Here is a 19,201-nt window from a genome sequence, read left to right as displayed (position 1 = left end):
TTTGTGGTTTATTGTAGTTTGTGCATTTTATTTTTATAAACGGATGCATGCAGTATCTAAGAGTTTAACTAAAACCGGTTTCGATATCCCAAACACATTTAGGAAAATAAATGCCGCTAAACTTAATTTTCAAAAAATGGCGCGTCAGGAAATCACAGCAGTTTTTATTTTTTTTTAAATATATATATTTAATCGAAATTAATACACATAAAGAGCACGTAAATTCACACTGAGCCGAAAATATATGCAAAGAAGAAAAAAATAATAATACAATAGTCATCAAAACATACGGTCCGTGGAAGGGCAGTGATCACGTGACTGCATGTATATAAACACAGCGTGACATCATCTGTTTACTTGCTCGGAGACCCGTCTGGAAAGAACTGATCTGCTCCTTCTCCAAATGGCGACAGATATGGAGAGATTTTTTTCTTTCGAGGCGGCCTATTACGATCAGTATGACTATTATAATCTGCTTGAATACTCGTGCCATGCCTGCGGAAAGGGGAGATCCAAAAGGGAGATCGAGCTGAACACAAACCGCCATTGCCCTGCGGGACACGAGAGGAAGATAGCAGAAAAATTTCACAACAGCGAGATGAAGCGCAGGAGAACCAAGAGCTCGTCGTCTTGATGCCTTTCCTCGATGTTTACAGGTGACGGTGTGCATTTACAGTCTGGAAATGGTGTTAAGTTAACGTTTTTTCTCCCAACAATAGCTGATTGTGACTGGGGAAAAAGATCTCTTGCTTGCATGTTTTCATAACTAGACTGATCCAGCAGAGTCCCCACCCATACACGTGAAGTGAACAACACCTGCTTTATTTTCACTCATAACATTGTGATCTTGCAAAATCCTGTCTGCTTCGCTCTGCCTAGACATGCAGAGCAATGAGTCAAGTACTCCACATTTCAGCAGTTTTTATTCCCCCTATTTGATTTGTTTAGAAAATCAATATGGTTCCAGCATTTTCCTCTTCAGCACTAGTTTAAATTGGAGATCAGTTTTACTTTGGTGCCTACGGTCGGTCAAAAATAAACTGCAATCGTTTATTCACTTTTTTTACTTTCATAAAAGAATCAGCAGCTGTATAGATCAAATACTTCCACCTTAAAAAAACATTATGGGTAAACTCTATTGTACGTCTGTTACTTTGGTGCACAATAAATATCAATATATTATTAGGGGCAGCACGGTATTTTTTTTTCTGAAAACTGTTTAATTCTGATTTCCACTCAGATTTGGACGCAAGTTGGATTTCTGATGTCGGCCACGTGCCTCTGCCTTTCCTGACCCAGTGAACGGAGCGCTGTGACCCCGGGTACATGCCCAGTAATCAGTCACAAGTCAGCCCTCCATTCCATCGTCTGCTCCTCTCATGTTACTGCTGTACAAGAATAGTTTGTTTTGAGCTATATAGGTCAGTGCTGTCTGCTTGGTTAATAGTTACACAGAGAGAGAATAAAATAGAATAGATGAGAATAGAATATCTTTGTTGTCATTGCATTGAGAGCGATACAACGAAATTTAAAATCTTAAGATCTGGTAATATCTGTGTGTGCAATATATATATATATATATATATATATATATATATTATGCTGTATTTTTAATTCAGTAAAATTGGTGTTGATTAAACCATTTGGGGTTGTTTTATTTTCGTTTCTTATAACTGATAATAAAAGCCCAGTTTTGTGATATTACAAACGGATTATACTGTATGTCCCTAACACTCCAAACTCTCTCTGCAATCTATGAACTTGTCCTTCCTGTCTGTGTCCAGTCACTTTATGGGGAATGAGGGCCTGCTCTGTTTACTTTTTCTGTTCCAGAAGAGCTGTACGCACACACAGACACCAAGGTCACAAGGCAGCTCTTTCAAACATGTTAAGGAAATAGCCTTCACCCTTTTTATTATTATTACCCTTTGTTATTTTTGTTAAGCAATTGCATTTGTTTTAAGTTTTGTGGTTATTTTAAGTGTTATCAGCAATTTTAGTGTTGACTCAACTGCAGACACACTGCATAGCCATGCACGGTGGTGGTTCTTAAAGCAATGTTTTTAACTGAGCAGTGAATGCTTAACAGGTGTGACAACTCAAAATACAAATAACCTGGAGGCTGTGGACTGTACACTGCAGTGCTCTAAAAGTTATACAAATAATAATTTTAAAAAAATGATTAATTCAAAAGTTAAGAGACTTTCAGTGGGTCAGTTTTAATTTTGTTGCACTCCTACTGGTGTCCCTATTTCCACCCAGGAAATATCAGGTCGTTTTGATGTGGATTTTCAAAATAAAAGCCCATTAAATTGTCTAATATGTTGCTATTTTCCACATGATTTTAAATAAACATAAAAAGAAAACTGCCTGTTTCCACAGACTAATTCCACCTGATAGTACATGACCTCAGGATGTCACACAGGAAATATCAGGTCATTCTGATGTCAAATCTCAGAATAAGAGACCCTTTTATCACTTCATATTTTAGGTCCTTTCTATACAATCTCAAGACTAATAAAAAGAAAACTGCCCGTTTTCACAAACTATTAATAATATCAGGTCATTCTGATGTGGAATTTCAAAATAAAAGCCCCTTAAATTGATCTGTATTTAATACAGTATTTAATACAGATCAATTTGTTTGATTTCCTGTTTTTGCAGGACGGCCAATGCTGCTTTAGCTCTGGTGGTCTCCTCCACCTCTTGTTGCAGACAGCTCTTGGCTGCCTTCCTTTTTTCTTCCTCTGTCTTGACCACTTCTTCGAGCTGTTGAATATGCAGGGAAGCATTTCCATGCACTGTCTCCTTTTTTCTGAGCTCTTTACGAAGAACAGTCATGTCTTCTTTAGCCTTGTTTCCTTGAGTTGTGAGAAGTTGTTTCATCTGCTCTACCTCTTTTAGTAGAGCGGCGTTGTCTTGCTTCAGTGAAAAAATCCTCCCTGTCTTGTTGTCCAGAATTTTGTGAAACTCTATCTCAGAGATCTGGAGTAGACCATCGTTCTGGTTCCTGGCACTGGCACATTGAAGCTAGACTGTGACAGGTACCTCTGGAGATGCAGTTCAGTAGCTGCTATTTCTTATTCTTCTTCTTCTTATTTTTTTTAATAACTTGTAATCTTTGTACAAATACATTGATCACTTATCACAATCAATCACTCCACAACTAGATCCAGAAAGGCAGAGTAAATAAATAGATGGCATCCTGGAGGGATCAGTAAATCTACATCTACATCGGTAGATCTTAGGTGTATCTTTTGTTGTTCTTGCTTTACAGAAAATCCTATAAAAAGAGCTTTAGTGTAGAATGCCATGATTGTAGTTTGTCCTCCTGGACACAGGGGGCAGTATAGAGAAACTATTCTTAGATCGTGTCGGTCTCCATAAAGAAAAATAAAACGGAACCGATTTTTATTTTGAAGAACCGTGTGTTTCTCCGGAAGTACGTAATTGTTGGTACCCAGTCCTCGGTGCTGCTCATAGTACACATGTAACTTAAGCCAGCAAGTATACACTTTTTGTCGTTTCTTCTTCTTTCTACCTGCCAGCATCATGCAGTTGTGCACGGTGTGTAGCGAACAGACACCAAAATACAGATGTCCGGCCTGCAAAATAAGATAGTAAGTAAACGTATGTTGATGTTTGCAAGCTAGCTAGCTAGCTAACCTCCTGCTAGCATCTGTTTTTAAGAGCCGAAAACACCAGGACTTCTGTTATTAAATTATAAAAACCCAGACAGATATAATAGACTTACTGAATTACCGTCAAGTGTCTTTAAAGTACGGGCTCCCTTACATTTGTGGTGTAAGCATAGACTGTGGTTGTAAACACTTGAACGCAACTACCACATGGGACGGCAACCTGCATAGGTCAAATTTACCGTTTTATTCCATCGCCCACGTTTGCGACTGTTGAACCAACAAACTACATAGTTTGTCCTGATTATTTATTTACATTATTAATACGGTGTGATTTTTATTTTAACTTATTAATAGACTGAATCCCCGCGTCCGTGTAATGTGTCCTGAAGTAATACCTAGATTCAGTGTTCCACAGACTTTACTGTCATGATCTTCCAAATGAATGACTGTTTTGACTTTTACAGCTGTTCACTTGGCTGTTACAAGAGACATAAAGGTAAATGAGCTTTATCTCAGTTTAAACAAGATTCAGCTGGAAATGTTAACTCTTCTCATGATACAGTGATCTGTTTTTCTATCATAGATACTTGCCTTCCTGTTGAGAAGCCTGCATCAGTTCATCCTGAAGCAGAGGATGCTTTCAGCTCTGGTATGGGGTTGTTTCTCTGATCATTTCTTGCCAAGTTAATTATAAACGGAGGCCACATGGACAAATTTAAACACACTTAAATCCATGAGAATCACACTACTGACATATTTTCTTGAGTGGGAGTTCAGTGTTGAACCTTATTCATTTAAGTGAACTGAATTAATAATGTATATAGAAACAGCCATCTATATGCGAAATGGCTGGCCACATCACACTGATGTTGATGCTGAGTTGGACAAGATGACTTTATGAATCAGTATCATTGCAGTTGTGTGAGTTGTTTTTGTTTGTCGCTTCACTAGTTTAAGTCACAGCAATAATTGGTGAGAATACCACTATATGGCATGAGAAGTCAAATATCAGAGCTTAAAAAGCACTTTGTGTTTCTGTTGCAGACTCGTGGAGTGTTGAGGATCTTCTGCATGAAGAAGACATCATTGACAAAGTGCCTCTGCAGAGGCTCCAGTTGTTAGGTATTTATCAAACGTTACCTTTTGTCTGCTTTTTTTTTTTAACAGCAGAAAGATTTCCCCAAAACAAGTTGGTAATTGATTTTTCTTATTTTCTCTACAGGTCAGTCAAAAGAGTTGAGAGATCTCCTTTGCAACCCCCATCTGAGACAGTTACTGCGCTCCATCGACAGCGCAGACAGTAAAGACGATGCGATGAAGGCTGCCATGCAGGAGCCTCTGTTTGTTGAATTTTCAGATCGGTGTTTGAAAATTGTGGAAAATGAAGCAAAAGACTTAACATCCTGTGAAGATAGTGATATGTGAAGTTGGTGCTGTGTACGTATATATATATTTTTTTAAAATCACTTTTATGGTGTAGGAGGGCTGCCATACCTTCTGTCCACTGGTGCTTCAATTTCTGACGTGCCATGTCGTGCTACCATGTGTACAAAATGTTCTAATAAATGTGTTTAACTGCATCAGTTCCCGAGCCACTACTAAAGGATTTACAGTGTATGTCTGTAAAGGTTCCCAGTCACCAGGTCATGGTATATCCAAAAACAGCTGAAACAAGGTCAACTGGATTTGTAGAGTTTCTTAAAGACGTTTGAGGAGACTGTTTGATCTAGTCATCTTTCTCCAATAACTGGTACTGTGATCAATCCCCTCCAACAAGTTTCTGATGAGTAACACCCACAGATGTTCCTATTTAAACCCCAACTCACCACCAGTCTTACAGATCTCAAGAAGCTCCTCTGATGAGTGTTGAAACATAGACAAAGAAAGTCCAGTTGTTCTCGTGTTTTTTTTTAATTTACAGTGTAGTTAAAGTTACATATACAATGCCCTATTACATTGAAACAGGGTTTTATGTTGTAAGAAAGATTCATATCTTCAATTATTTTTAACACGAATACTATTTAAATATTAATACAAATCAAGCTTGAATACATTGATTCCTTGATACCACTGGAAAAACTGTCACAATTTACACAACTACATGAATCCAACACTGGATATGATCAAAAAGGAAATCTATAGTGTTAGGAATTAACACTGGAGTCCCTGAAGGTAACATGTTGGATCAATAACATGAGTGTGAAGTTAAATGCATTGTTTTTGTTAAAACTAAATATAAAGGTTTGTTCTCCCACACAAACACTGTAGTGTAAAAAGACTTTGGTTAAGCTGTACAGTACTTGCATTACTTTGGATAAAAGTCAACACAAACTGGTTTTATCAGTCATCTTGTTGGTACATACGTTACAAAAGACACTTTTCAAAAAGCAGCAATTTGAATAAACCCAGGGTCATCCTTTCCTGGCTTCACACTAGTTATGCCATTTTGTCTATCTATTGCTGTATGTCAGCAAGTGTGTGCTTTAATGTGCAATATGTGCATTACATGTGCAATACTTGCTTAGTTATCATTATCCCTGCATGAACCAGACTAGTAAATGCTGGATTTTAACATCTAAAGTCATATGTGCATCTGAATCACCACTGTTAATATACCAAAATTTAATCTATGAAATTACAGATAAATAATCAACTAAGTAAAGACATGTACCAACAGTTCATTTGTGATTTGAGTGTAGATTTTGAAAAGAAAGGCACTCCTCACAAGGCCCAAAACTTCAGCAATCAGCAATTACATGTTCTAAAGAGGCAGTAATAATACAAGAACCTGCTGCCCTCTGGTTTTAAGGTGCTAAGATTGTGCCACACATTATTTCACTTGTACAAAGATTTGTTTTAATATAGGACTGTGTTTGTCTTGCCTTCATCTGTTTCATTGTTTTCTATATGTGGGACACTTGGCACATAACCTATAAATGGCTTTAAAAAAAAACCTGGCCTATCTCAGATCTAGCAGAGGACATCTACAGGATTCAAGATGACTTTTGTGTCTCCAGATATGTCAACACTGCATTAAAGGTCTTACCTGACCACCTGTTGTAACATTATTATGCAAGGTTGCGGGCTTGCATCCTTAAATAAGACATATATTTCAACATTGTTTAGTGGTCTAATTCAGATCCAAAAAAACACGCAAGATGGCAGTGTAAAATACCCAGTTTGTTCCCTGTGTGTCAGATTATATAAAAGTATCTTTACAGCAACTGCACCACTTTGGCAATGTATCTTTTACCTGTGTCTGTGAAATCAATGTCCTGCAAAGAGGGACTTTTTACAAAGTTTTCTCTAGCAGGATCTCATTGAAGCCTGTCACTTCTTTCTTCAGGTCTGGGTGCCTGTCAGCATAGAGAAGCGGAGATCTCTGGCAGTGCAACTTTACAGATCCCTGTGCAAAAAATAATCAAGAAGCTTAAATGAACACTCATGACAAAAAAATAAAGAGACTTAACAGAACACATGTGGATGTGCACGCACCTTGGGTTGAGCTCGTATCGAAGCAAGCTCCTGCGTGCACTGGTTGGTCTTCACCTTGTATTGTCCTCTCCTTGATGGCAGGTTGAGGGAGGCCATCACAGACATCATCTTCTGGAAGCCTGTGGCTGTCAAAGACACAGTGATGGATGGGGCAGAGGCCAGGGCCAGGCCCATGGGCCACCCTCGCACTGTGACAGGCTCCTGGATAGTGGAGAGCTGCACCGAGCCGCGTTCCCTGATAACAGGGTTCAGTGCTGGCAGCTCCTCTTCCTCGAGGTCCTTTGCATCATCCAGTTCGGCCTCAGCCAAGGATTTCAACATGGCCTGTTAAAAGAATGGAGCAGTAATTCCGACACTGCTCACAAAGTCCACATGAAGAATAAGCAAGAAAATGTAATATGCTCTTCAAAATCTCACCCTCCAACTTCTCCAGGTGTTCTGGATGACTGCAGCTGCTCTGTTCCATCTTTGGACCTGCTTCCTGACCAGCCAGGACCGCACCGCTGAAGGCAGTTTAAAACAATGTCAACCAAAAATTCAAATTCTGCCCATTTATCAGGTCAGTCTGTGTACACACTGTCATTCAGAAGAAGCATGAAAACAACATCTGTCATGAACAGTTAATCAGCTGTATGCATGGCTCTGTATCTGAAAGATGTGTGTACAGACTCCACCAGCTGGTTCCTGTTGGCCAGACAGTCAGGTCAAAGCCAGCAGACTCACAGCTCTGTAGTACCTGGTCAGGGCATTAAAGGTTTACCTGCTTGGATCAACGTGGCTGACTTCCGGTGGGTGTGCCGTCTGCGCCGTTGGTACCGCAGCCAGCAGCATTGAATGGTGAAGGCACACTGAGACAGGATCCTCTTCCTCTGATCCTCCAGCAAATCTAGCTGTGAGATGAGGCAAGCAGGTCAGTCATGTCCTCAAGTGCTTTACAAGCCATTTAAGTAAACGCACTGAAGACTACATGACAGAACCAGAAGAACTAGTTTGCATTGTGTATTACATTTGCAAGCCATTTTCCAAGCATGTCTGAACACACACGTTACACATAAATTTAAGTATGAGAATGCCTATACTGTATATAAGTGACTGACCATCGCCTGGGTGAGAAACACTTTAGTCCTTCCACAGTGCACCAATGAATTGTGCTTTTCTCTGGAATGATGTTGGTGTAACGCCACACTGAGGAGCTTGTCCGCCTCTTGCTGAAGAATGTAATCGCTGTCAGCCTCCAAATCTAGGACAGAGATGCAACCAGGATTTAGATTACATGAAACACTGCAGACATAATTCATGTATTAGATGAGCAACACTCAGCTGCTGATTCAGATTTACCACAGAGAGGTTGTTTGACAGTTTGTCAGTCAGTGAGGTTAACAGTGGATAAAGTGTGACAGCGAAGAGAAATCAGACTCAATATCACAGCTTCCACAATCACTGATATGACTGTTGTGAATTTAGTGCAACTTTAAGACTTTATAACATGCAAATGCACAAGAAGACAAATGAAATGTTGTGGAGTAATTACTACCGTAATTTCGGGACTATAAGGCGCACCTGAATATAAGCCGCACCAGCTAAATTTTGGTGAAAATACAGATTGTTCCATATATAAGCCGCACCCGACTATAAGCCGCACCTGACTATAAGCCACTGTTTGGAAACGCAAAGCGTCCCATTTATTTACATTTGACATACATAAATCTTTCAATCAATCAAACAAACAATCAATCGATCGATCAAACTTTCACATCTTTGACATTACAAACAGCATTCGTGCAGTGCACAAATAATGCAACGGTGCGCTCCTAGCGCACTTCCTGCAGTCATAGTACCGTAGTGCAGTATAACAAAAAACAAAGCTTACAACGCTTGACGAGGCAATAACGTTAAATGGCTAAATTTAATTTGTTTGTAAAAGTGCTTGCCTGTAACACGGCAGCAAAAGTGCAGTAGCCCGGCTGCTCAACAAAATAACCAGCATCTTTTTCGAAAACAGCCAACACAGCAGTAAAGGTGCAGTAACACGGCCGTTTACTGTACCAAAATAACCAGCCTACTATACCAGAAAAGTCAGTTCTTAATCCTTGTGTCATCGTCTATGACACAGGTGTCAAACTGATCCGTGAAAAGGCCACTGTGGCTGCAAGTTTTCATTCCAACCATGCAGCAGCACACCTGACTTGGCTCAATCAATCAACTGAACTGCATTCACATGGTCACTTCAGGTGTTCTCTTGCTTGATTGGACCAAAAACTTGCCAGCCACATGGGTGCTGCATGGTTGTAATGAAAACCTGCAGCCACAGTGGCCCTTTCACGGATCAGTTTGACACCCCTGGTCTATGACATGATAGTGCGCCCCTGGTGACCGTTAGCTGTAAAAATCCATCCGCCGTTGTATAAGCCGCAGGGTCCAAAGCAAGTGACAAAAGTAGCGGCTTATAGTCCGGAATTTACGGTAATGTTTAACATGTTATCATGCTGATTAGAGTGTGACTGATAGCTGAGCCAGGCTGATATATTGGTCAGCGATCGGTCATCAGCTTCATGTCAGCTTATAAATGGCAAGAAACTGAAGAATGCTAAAACGTGCTTGGAAACAACATCACCAATCTACTCCGACAATTTTTGAACTGTCTTGTCTATTTCTTTCTTGCCGTAATCATACAATAAATTATTATTAGATTTTTAAACTCTCAAATGTCAATACTGGTATCAGCCTCAGGTCAGAAAATGACAACTGGTACTAAATGCTGAGCTTAGTAAGGCTGAGGCTGATGTTATTTGCTTTTTTTTTGCGTGTAACTGGTGATAAAACTACAATTTTGAAAATCATAATTCTGAACTTATGATGGTGCTATAGGAAAACTCATCAAAGTTCATCCTGAGGGAAATATAAATGTCTATATTAGACTTTAGCACCTGAACAGCGTGGTTAAGGTGAATGTGAGTTCGTACAGTGATCAAGAATTAGTGGAGAAACATGCAAAGCAGGCTCTGACAGTCAGAAATGCATGCATTTACCTGGAAAGTTCATGAGAAGTTGCAAATTTTGTTAGAAAGTCCTGTTTTTATACACCAAATTGAAAAGTCCCAAGAAGAGCAGAGAACTGAGGATCACATTTACTAAGAGAGCTAAAGAAGTAAAAGAGGAATAAACCAGCAGACCTAAGGAGAGGAAATAAAATCACTCTTTGTCAGTAAACGTGCCACAACTGACCAGAAACTGTTTCGACGTCATGTTGTACTTACCAACACCGTGACTTCCTGAGGGTGAATATTTTGAAATCACTCCATAACGTTGCAAGAAGCTTTTGAAAGGAATTCTGTGTAAAAAAGATACAGTGTGTCAATGAAGATCCAAGAGAAATTAAACAGTACATTAAAATTAAAGTTAACTGAAGGAAAAACCTTTCACCTTATAGGAAAGCCAGCAGCACTAATATGAATGGTCTCCACTATACCACAGGCCTCCAACTGCATGATGACCTGACAACACACAAGTAGTAACCATTCAAATCTTTTGATCTAGTAAAATGAAAAAGCATTGCCTCTTTTTGTTGTCAATGTGGGTTCGCTAAAATCAGAACAGTAATAAATGGGTCAGTAGAACGTCTACCTCCTCCTTTTTGAAGGTCAGCGGCTTGCAGTCAGGGTTGGGTTTGATGCAGCGAGTGTAGTGAGGAGTTGTGGTGTGGAGGATCTTCATCAGGCTCTCCAGGGAGTTCTACAATCACATGTTTACATCATCACTTTGTAACAGTTTAGGGCTTGTGTTCGGGTTAGTCGAGGAGTGCAGATAATGTTGTTAACCAAAAACTCACAGCTACACCAACACTGAGGTTTCCATAAAGCTTGTTATTTATTCCTACAAAAATACTCAACTATACCCAGCCTGGTTGTATGTTTTTATCCTGTCATGCATGAACAAGAACATGCCACATGCTACTGTTCAAAAGAAAGTAAAAAACTAATAAAAAGGTTCCACGCAAAACATCAGACTGTCATGACTAGGTTCAACAGAGGGCACCTTACTACAACCAAATAGCCTCCGCTTGATAATGTATTCTCACTCGTATCTAGGGTGCATGTCACAATTTTGACTGTTAGAACTTCCATGACTAAATCCTCTCAGGATGAATTATACTGGCCTGATAACCTAATATAATCCTGTTGATAAAGGCTTGAGTTGGCTCCTACCTTGAACTTGGAAACCACAGTGACTCTACTGAGGCCCCTGGTTGTTGTGTTCTCAGTTTCCTTGTCAGTGAAGATGTGGTGAAGCAGGGGGTTTTCAGACTTCTCAAGCAAGCTGATGAGCTCTGGTGGCACTGGGTCCTAAGAAACAACATCCATAGAGGATAAGTGCATGGGTCTGTGGTCAACTTATCTGAAAAGCTTAAAAACTTTCCTTACCTTGTTTTTCTCCATCATGCCCTCTATGAGGTAGCTGACTTTGCCAGCATAATGGGCCACAGTGAAGTGTGGCACTTTGCTGAACTTGTCCCAGCTGATGTTGGTGTTATCACAGAGCTCCTTCTCCAAACGAACCCTGAAGGTTTTTGCGTCTGACGCTCGATTAAGGCGACTCTCCTGGAGAGAACATATGTAAAAAGAACCATAATATCAACTTACTGGAAATATTTAGCAATGTATCAGTGCAGATATTAACCTGGACACTACAGTCCATCCACATTAACAAAGACACAAAGGAAAATTATTATGCCAAAACACTGCAAATACTTTTGCATAAAAAAAAAAATCTATCCATCAGTTCTAACTGTTCTTTTGAAAACATGTCAGATTAAGACTTACTTAGACAGAGCTGTTTAGTTTGTTTTAAAGATCTGACAAAAATAAGATGCAATTCTTTTGGATTTGTCTCCATATTACTACCTCATTGGTGGAGATCAAGAACAACACTCCATATTCTCCTACACATAAGCTAACTGTGTTGTTATATTGACTGGAAAAACATTTTGCTGATCAAATGAAGCCCCAGACAGCCTTCAGATACCTCCAGATTAATATGAGTCAAACAAGAGAAGAGGTTAGACACCAAAATGGCTGAGGGAGGAAAATAGACTGTTTACGCTTGTTTATTAATCGCATGTCATGTCGTCATTACATTATCTGACTGATAATGGGGATCATTATTTGGCACAACTTAATTCAACAATAGCAAGTAAGTGGAGCTACATGAGTATGACAAGTAAAGACAGTTCTTTAAAAAGGCTGGAATATTGTTTATTAAGATTTTCTTGTTCCTACTATTATTTAGTAGCCTGGGAGCCAGCCTGACTTCCTCCACCTGCAAATGTTTTGCAGCAGAAATTTGGTCTGAAGTCGCCCCTTTGGGAACTGATAATTCTCTGGCAAAGGTCTGTCAGCCCAGATGGTGTGTTACTAGGCAAATTATTTAGTGTAGTTCCAATTATTTAAATCTAATTGCATTTTAATGTGTGAGTTATTTTGTTGATTACCTCATTTAGAAGAGAAAACACGCTGACAGGGCTGCCTTCTATAAGATCCAGACAGCTCTGGTTGTCCTGGTATTTGACAAAGGACCACTTCAGCCCCTCTGACACATATTCCTCCTGACAGAAATAGAAATAAAAATGAATAGTCAGTGACAAGTTGACACATATTTTCTAAAAACTGAAGAAGGCTCTTGACTGTCTGAGATCTCTGCATGCGAACTGACAGTTGAGAGACGTTACCTGCTGAGCTTTGAGATAATGGGCCACAAAGTGCTGCTGGAGTTTCTCGTTGGCGTAGTTGATGCAGAGCTGCTCCAGGTTGTTGATCTGAAAACACTCAAAGCCGTACACATCCAGAACTCCTGGAGATTACAGAGGAGAGGACTGTGTGAGCTTGTGTTAAGAAAGACTGTATTCAGTGCTGACAAAGTAAATCATGCTTTTTACCAATGAAGTTGCACCACGTGGATTTGTCTGCACATATGCTGTTGTTGATGAATGTAACCAGCCATTCAAATAACCTGTCAGAAAAAGCAACACACTTCCTTATAAAACACAGACACTCATGATGATGATTAGCAGACACATCTGAATGTTTCCTATAAACAAAAATGAATGTCCATAGTCACGGGACAAAAACAAGCTCCTGCATCAACACCCATTATAACATAATATTAGGACAGTCTGACAAATCGCTTGTGTTATTTGGTGATGAAATTTTTTGTTCTTACTGGGCGTAAATGACCTTGGCCAGGCAGTCTCTCCTCATACTGCACTCAGCCTGGGGACAGGGCTTGAGTACATTTTGCTTGCCAGCCTTCAGAGTCCTCACTCTTAAACATGTCTGAAGCTCATCAGCGGGGACACACAGCAGCTCAGCAGCCCTCTGCAAGAAGTCTGAAACACAGACAGGAGACGTGTCTCATGTTTATTGATAGTTGCTGTCTGTGAGAAGAGTGACGTCATGGAATTTATTGTTCAGTCCAGCTTAAAACATGGAAATACAACTACAGCAACCGCATACAGAATAAATCCGCTAGGCATCATTTGTATTGTTGAAAAGTTAGCCATAGTGTTCGAAATGTGAGACTTTCTTCAATGGCAAAGCACTGATTCACTGGATATAATTAGAAACAATTGATCAAATATGTAATAAGATCATATCCAGTACCTTTGGACTGATCTTCAACGTGACACGGTTGTGATTCATCTGTTGAAGGAGAGAAACTCACATTCCCCAGCTGCAGAATCCCTGCTAATATCTGTAATACAATCCAAAGAAAACGATAACGAACAGAAATTAGTCAATGTGTTAAAGAAAGGTACAGCACTTATCAATAACTTCTTCTATGAATACATATGTCATAGTTGTAGTAACAACTGTGATCTTATTACAATGTTAAGTGTTTAAATAATGCTTATTAATGTTAATAAGAGAAGAAGAGGATGACCTTACCCTAAATATTTGTTTTTGCCTCTCTGCATCGATGCCCAGGTGAACCATTGCCTCCACTGTCTCTTGAAAACAATCCTCTGTAAAACATTACATGGTTAAATGTTACTTGTAAAAATAAAAAATATATATAAACTATAAATATAAATTTAAGAAGTGTCTTAATACACATGTCTTAAATGAATACTAACCCTCAATAGTTTTTTCAGAATTTGGCAGCCATACAAAACATTGGTCCTCATACATCATCCACTCTTTTCTCTGCTCCTCTCCGGCCCCTTTCATCATCTGAAACACAACAGTGAATCATTCAGCTCTTCATGCATGCTAATAACGAAATGAATAACATATGTCCATATCAGTGCTGGTCTCTTAACTCACCTGATAAAAGATGTGGAAGTTCCGCTCACTGGCCGGTTGGTTGGCCACTCTGGTCTTCTCCAGCAAGTACGTTTGCACTGATGCCCCGACTAACAGCTGACACCTTCATGTAAAAATGTTAAACTGGTTAAACAGACCAACACCATGGAAAGGTGGATGGCATTGTAGGTGATTATGAGTGTGCACGTGCCTGTCCAGCTGCAGTTGGATGTACTTTCCAAAGCGACTGCTGTTGTTGTTCCGTAGCGTGCAGGCATTGCCTACAAAGAAGGGACACTGTAGATGAGTGACTGTTTGTAGTTTTCACACTGACAAAGCAATGTGATCAGTTTTCTCACCAAAAGCTTCCATTATAGGGTTGGAGTCCAGCACTCTCCTCTCTATCCTCTCCACTGTGTCCTGACTCTTCTCCACTGAGGAGGCAGCCGCCACAGTGGCGTAGTATTTCATCAGACAGCGAGATGTCCATGTCTATAAAGAAACAAAATATCAATAAACCATCAATGATGAGAAATGTGTTTTACAGACTCATGACTTCGGGACAGATTTCTTTCACTTTTTTATTATATCGTTTGCTCGAAGCTGCTTAAATAGAATGACAAGATTCATAAACTAGTCACAATTGTGGTGTCACCCTGCGTGCTAACTATTTCCCTTGTTAATATTTTTTTAATAAAGTGACTACTTGCTTAGTTGTTTTTTCCAAATCCCAGAGATATTTACAGTAATATAAGACAAAATGGAAACAGAGAATGTTTCTGAAATCAAAACAGTTGAGTGAGACAACAGTGATGTAAAAGAAATCAAAACCTGAAACTTAAAACAACTAATGTCGCTGCTGGAGGGAAAACCGCATACGTTGAACTACAATGAACAACAACTATAAATAACTCTTCAGAACATGAAACACATAGACTTAATCAGCTTACTCCATTTACTGTAAACTGGCCAACACATGGACTCTCATTAAGAGTAGTTCTACTCTTCAGCTGACATTCTTCAGTCTTTTTTGTCATTGCAGGTTTATTTTATTCTTACTTACTAACACACTATATAGGTTTACCTTTCCTGCACCACTCTCCCCGCTGACCACCAACGACTGGTTCACTGGCTCCAGCTGACCCTGAACATTCCTGTAGGCCTCTTCCGCCACAATAAAGATATGTGGTTTGAACTCCTGTTGACAAAAATATACAGACTTCTTAATGAGACTGTCATGCTAACTGATGATTGCATCCTGCAGGAAATGTCCTTCAAAAAATGTCTAGCTTCCTTCCCAGTCCACATCATTTGCACCACCTTTCATCTTTCTCCACCACAATAAAATCCTGCTAAGAAATATCTATGCATGCATGAATTACAGAGACAGCCTGCTGTGATGTTGTAAATACCTGGGGCAGAGGAGCACAGTGATACTCCTTCATCACATCTAAAGTGTAGAGATCAGGAATGGGCTGAAAGGGGTTAAGAGCCACCAAGGTGCAGCCAGCATGGGTGTAAAACACCTTCACGCTGTACCTGGCCTGCAGGCATTTCAGCACTGCCAGGAAAAAAAAAAACAGGAAATATGATTAGGCATGAACAGGAACAAATAGGCAAGCTGGAATTTTAGAGATGATAACCACCAGGAACAAAGCAACAGCTCCAGTTAACCTTCACATCCTGACATAGACATACTGTAAAATCAGAGTGCAACTTCAAGGACTAATCACTGGTGGTGAGGCTCAAAAAGTTTTAATAGTATTTATACATGTAAGTCTGCAACTATGCTTAAGTGACAAAGAAACAGCTATGATGTGATGATCTGTAATATATTCCTGATAATATGAAATAACATGATACATAAAAGATTCTAATGCAACATAATCTTAGCTATTCATAAATAAGAAATAGCTAAGAATAACAGCTTCTACAGCATTTCCATGCAGGTACTCTGACCTCTGCTGTTAATAAACAGTACTGTTGTTTTTTTCCCGTCACTAACAGCACTTTGAATCGTAACCTAATGACAAACACTAACACAGTCTTAGTCAGTACCAGTACACATATACGTTTAAGTCAAAATATATTCAAACTATCTAGAATGAATATTTACCTGTACCATAGCTGTTTGTAAATGTACGATCAATTCAAGAAACCTAGAATGAATATTATCAGCTTCCTTGGAAGCATGTGTCTGTCAGCAAAGTACATCATGCCCTTGTTTCTGTAATTTGATTGAAACTTGTTCTATTTCCTTGAGTACACTGCAGCATTTCAGTAGCACAGCAATTGTTTGTGCATTAATATTTATTCTTTATCATCGCTGCAGAGTTTATCTTGATGTGGGTAAATAGCACATAGCAAGCACTGCAAACCAAGGTGACATGTGCCCGGCATAGCCACACTGAGTTTATATCAGAATATCAATCTGGTAACACAACATTTGGATTTCATTAAGGGAGGTGTTTCAACCAATACAGAGACAAAAATACACAACTGGATAATCCTACAATGAATCAGAGCCATTTAGCTGTAACCAAATTCAACTCCACTGTGCTCAGATGACGTGTAGACTATATGGCTGTTACACTTTTACCCATCCATCGTTTGCAACAACTCTCCAACCACTTTTTTTTTTTTTTTTTTGTGGTAGAAAGTTGGTCGGGTTTCCATGCTATGACGCTAAACTCAAAGTAGGTGAAATGATTTATACCTGTTGATGGGGTCACTGGGTTGACTTTGGTGAGGTCATCGTAAGTGTGGAGTTGGTCTTCATCAGTGAGGAAGGCCTGAATTTCTCCCTCCAGTGAGTCATTTAGGGACCGGTGAGGAGAATGGACTTTCTGGATGAATCTCTTCACCTGTGTGGATGAGACAAAACGTGAGTTGAACACACACAGAAAGGATATTAGATTTGACATATGAATGGACATGTCAAGTAAAAGCTATAGGTGGATGGGGAGGAAATACATTATTATCATTCACTGTGGACGGATAGGTGCAAAATGATTACAAGGTCACAGAGATGAGGAATATGTCTTTATGTCAGTTGTATTTGTTATTCCTATGCTCCAGAGCAAATATTTATACCACAAACAAAAGACAACAAAAACCTGTAATCACGTCTGATTGTGCCAATGTTCAGGTCGATTCACTACATTCAGTGCGCTGATAAATTCTGTTAAACATTCCTGAACTGTGAAGATGTTATGTTATACTGGATATACTATTTTCATAGACATCATGTTTTTTTCAGAGACATAAACATGACAGCTGCTATATATGTTTCTACAGAACAACTTACTGGTCAGAGTCAAGCCTAATTCGCTGATTAATGGATTCAGTCACAACTTCAGCCTAACAAATGGCAGAGTCCACATTGTCCTGCCAAGATTACATGGCCTGGACCTGCAGTCTGTTAGCAGACCTAAATTTGTGCAGACACGTTTAATCCAACAGCAGGTAGCCTACATCCCATCATTCTGTACGGCCATTTTTAAACCATGTGAATAATCTTAATGTCATTAATTTAATACCTGCACGACTAATACCCTGAGTACACAACACACCGTGACGCATAGCTCCTATGCAGTGGCTGTCACAGCAGTCTCTTTGTTATACTGAGATTGTCTGTACAGTATTATATCATAAGGGCTGAGTAGCCCTCTCTTGTTTCCATACCAAACTTCATTCAAAAATCTGGCAATTAAGCAAACGTTGACAAACAGTGTACGAAGTGGTACTTGCCCCTAGTATAAAGAGTTGTGTAAATATAATTTCAGACACTGAACTGTCACAACATGCAACAATTTAACAATCCTGAATCACGTCTTTCAACATGCTGGGAACATGTTACCATGTTCGTTTAAGTCTGGCGTAATTTACTACGGGAACTATTTCCATTTGGCGCAATATAGGTCGTAATACGGTGTTGTTATATCGTCACACGTACGTATGACTCCTTTAAATACTTTACAAAGCGTTTGAATACGAACCAACCAATCAGATAGATCGCAGGTACGGGCTGATAACGGTTCTCCAGGTCAAGATAAACTTGTCACTAACTTTTATATTTTACAAACCAAAATGGAGAAACCTATGAAGCACCGGTAAAGAAACTGTGGACGGGTCTTCCCCGCGTCCTAACTCACCGTCGCCCCTCCATTTCTATATCCAGCTTTCACGTTAGGTGGGTCGTCCGCAGAACTCATTGATTTACCGTAATAATCTTTATCTGGGTTAAAAGTCAGATTGACAGTTTTGAGAAGAATTATTTCAAATTAAACTGAGCCGTCATTTAAGTCTGAATACTTGAAACTTAGTATTTCCATTAGTGTCTAGAACTCCTCAAGGACAACGTCCCGTGCCTGCTGGCTGTATGTCCGACTGCCTCCCCAACTCCCAAACCACACATTTATTCCCGCCCTCTTCCCGATGCTTCCAAGGGCCCAGCTGCGACTCTGTACCTTCAACGAACAGTCGATGCTCTCTACCTTCAGAGACTGGCATTTATATGGGTAAAACTTCCCCTAAAACACTTTTGGAAGTTATTGTTGTTATAGCATAATAAGGATCTATTCTTTAACTACCTAATTTGATTTAAGACTTAAAACTACACAATATCTAGTTTTCCTGTTGCGCAACCCATCATTTTTCTTATTGATAGTATTAGTAGTGGTTTTATGCTTTTCCCTTTATAGTCAGAATATTATAATATAATAATTTAATATTGTATTATAATATAGTATTTCCATTTTTCTTACA

General features: G+C 39.4%; 2 protein-coding genes across 2 annotated transcripts; one reads left to right on the top strand and one right to left on the bottom strand.

The window, feature by feature from the left end:
* Positions 1-1,243: 1,243 nt before the first annotated feature.
* znhit3 (zinc finger, HIT-type containing 3) lies at positions 1,244-5,498 on the top strand. Its single transcript, XM_084564781.1, has 5 exons — positions 1,244-3,620; positions 4,106-4,137; positions 4,225-4,290; positions 4,686-4,763; positions 4,864-5,498. The coding sequence occupies exons 1-5, from the start codon at positions 3,553-3,555 to the stop codon at positions 5,064-5,066; spliced, it is 447 nt and encodes a 148-aa protein (XP_084420907.1). The 5' UTR covers positions 1,244-3,552; the 3' UTR covers positions 5,067-5,498.
* Positions 5,073-18,851, bottom strand: myo19 (myosin XIX). The gene is made up of 24 exons (XM_084564782.1): positions 18,589-18,851; positions 17,151-17,298; positions 15,847-15,995; positions 15,519-15,632; positions 14,794-14,926; positions 14,642-14,715; positions 14,456-14,551; positions 14,266-14,362; positions 14,078-14,154; positions 13,793-13,883; positions 13,353-13,518; positions 13,069-13,142; positions 12,862-12,983; positions 12,625-12,738; positions 11,558-11,734; positions 11,342-11,479; positions 10,761-10,868; positions 10,560-10,630; positions 10,394-10,467; positions 8,234-8,376; positions 7,897-8,026; positions 7,554-7,639; positions 7,137-7,460; positions 5,073-7,047 (listed from the first exon to the last, which is right to left on the bottom strand). Exons 1-24 carry the CDS (start codon positions 18,646-18,648, stop codon positions 6,934-6,936), a joined length of 2,880 nt encoding a protein of 959 aa, XP_084420908.1. The 5' UTR covers positions 18,649-18,851; the 3' UTR covers positions 5,073-6,933.
* Between the last annotated feature and the right edge of the window lie 350 nt (positions 18,852-19,201).

The sequence above is a fragment of the Chelon labrosus genome (genome assembly GCF_963514085.1).
Source record: "Chelon labrosus genome assembly, chromosome: 17".
NCBI classification, from domain to species: Eukaryota; Metazoa; Chordata; class Actinopteri; order Mugiliformes; family Mugilidae; genus Chelon; species Chelon labrosus.
The sequence above is the reverse complement of the archived record's forward strand: the minus strand, read 5'-3'. Positions and strand labels throughout refer to the sequence as shown.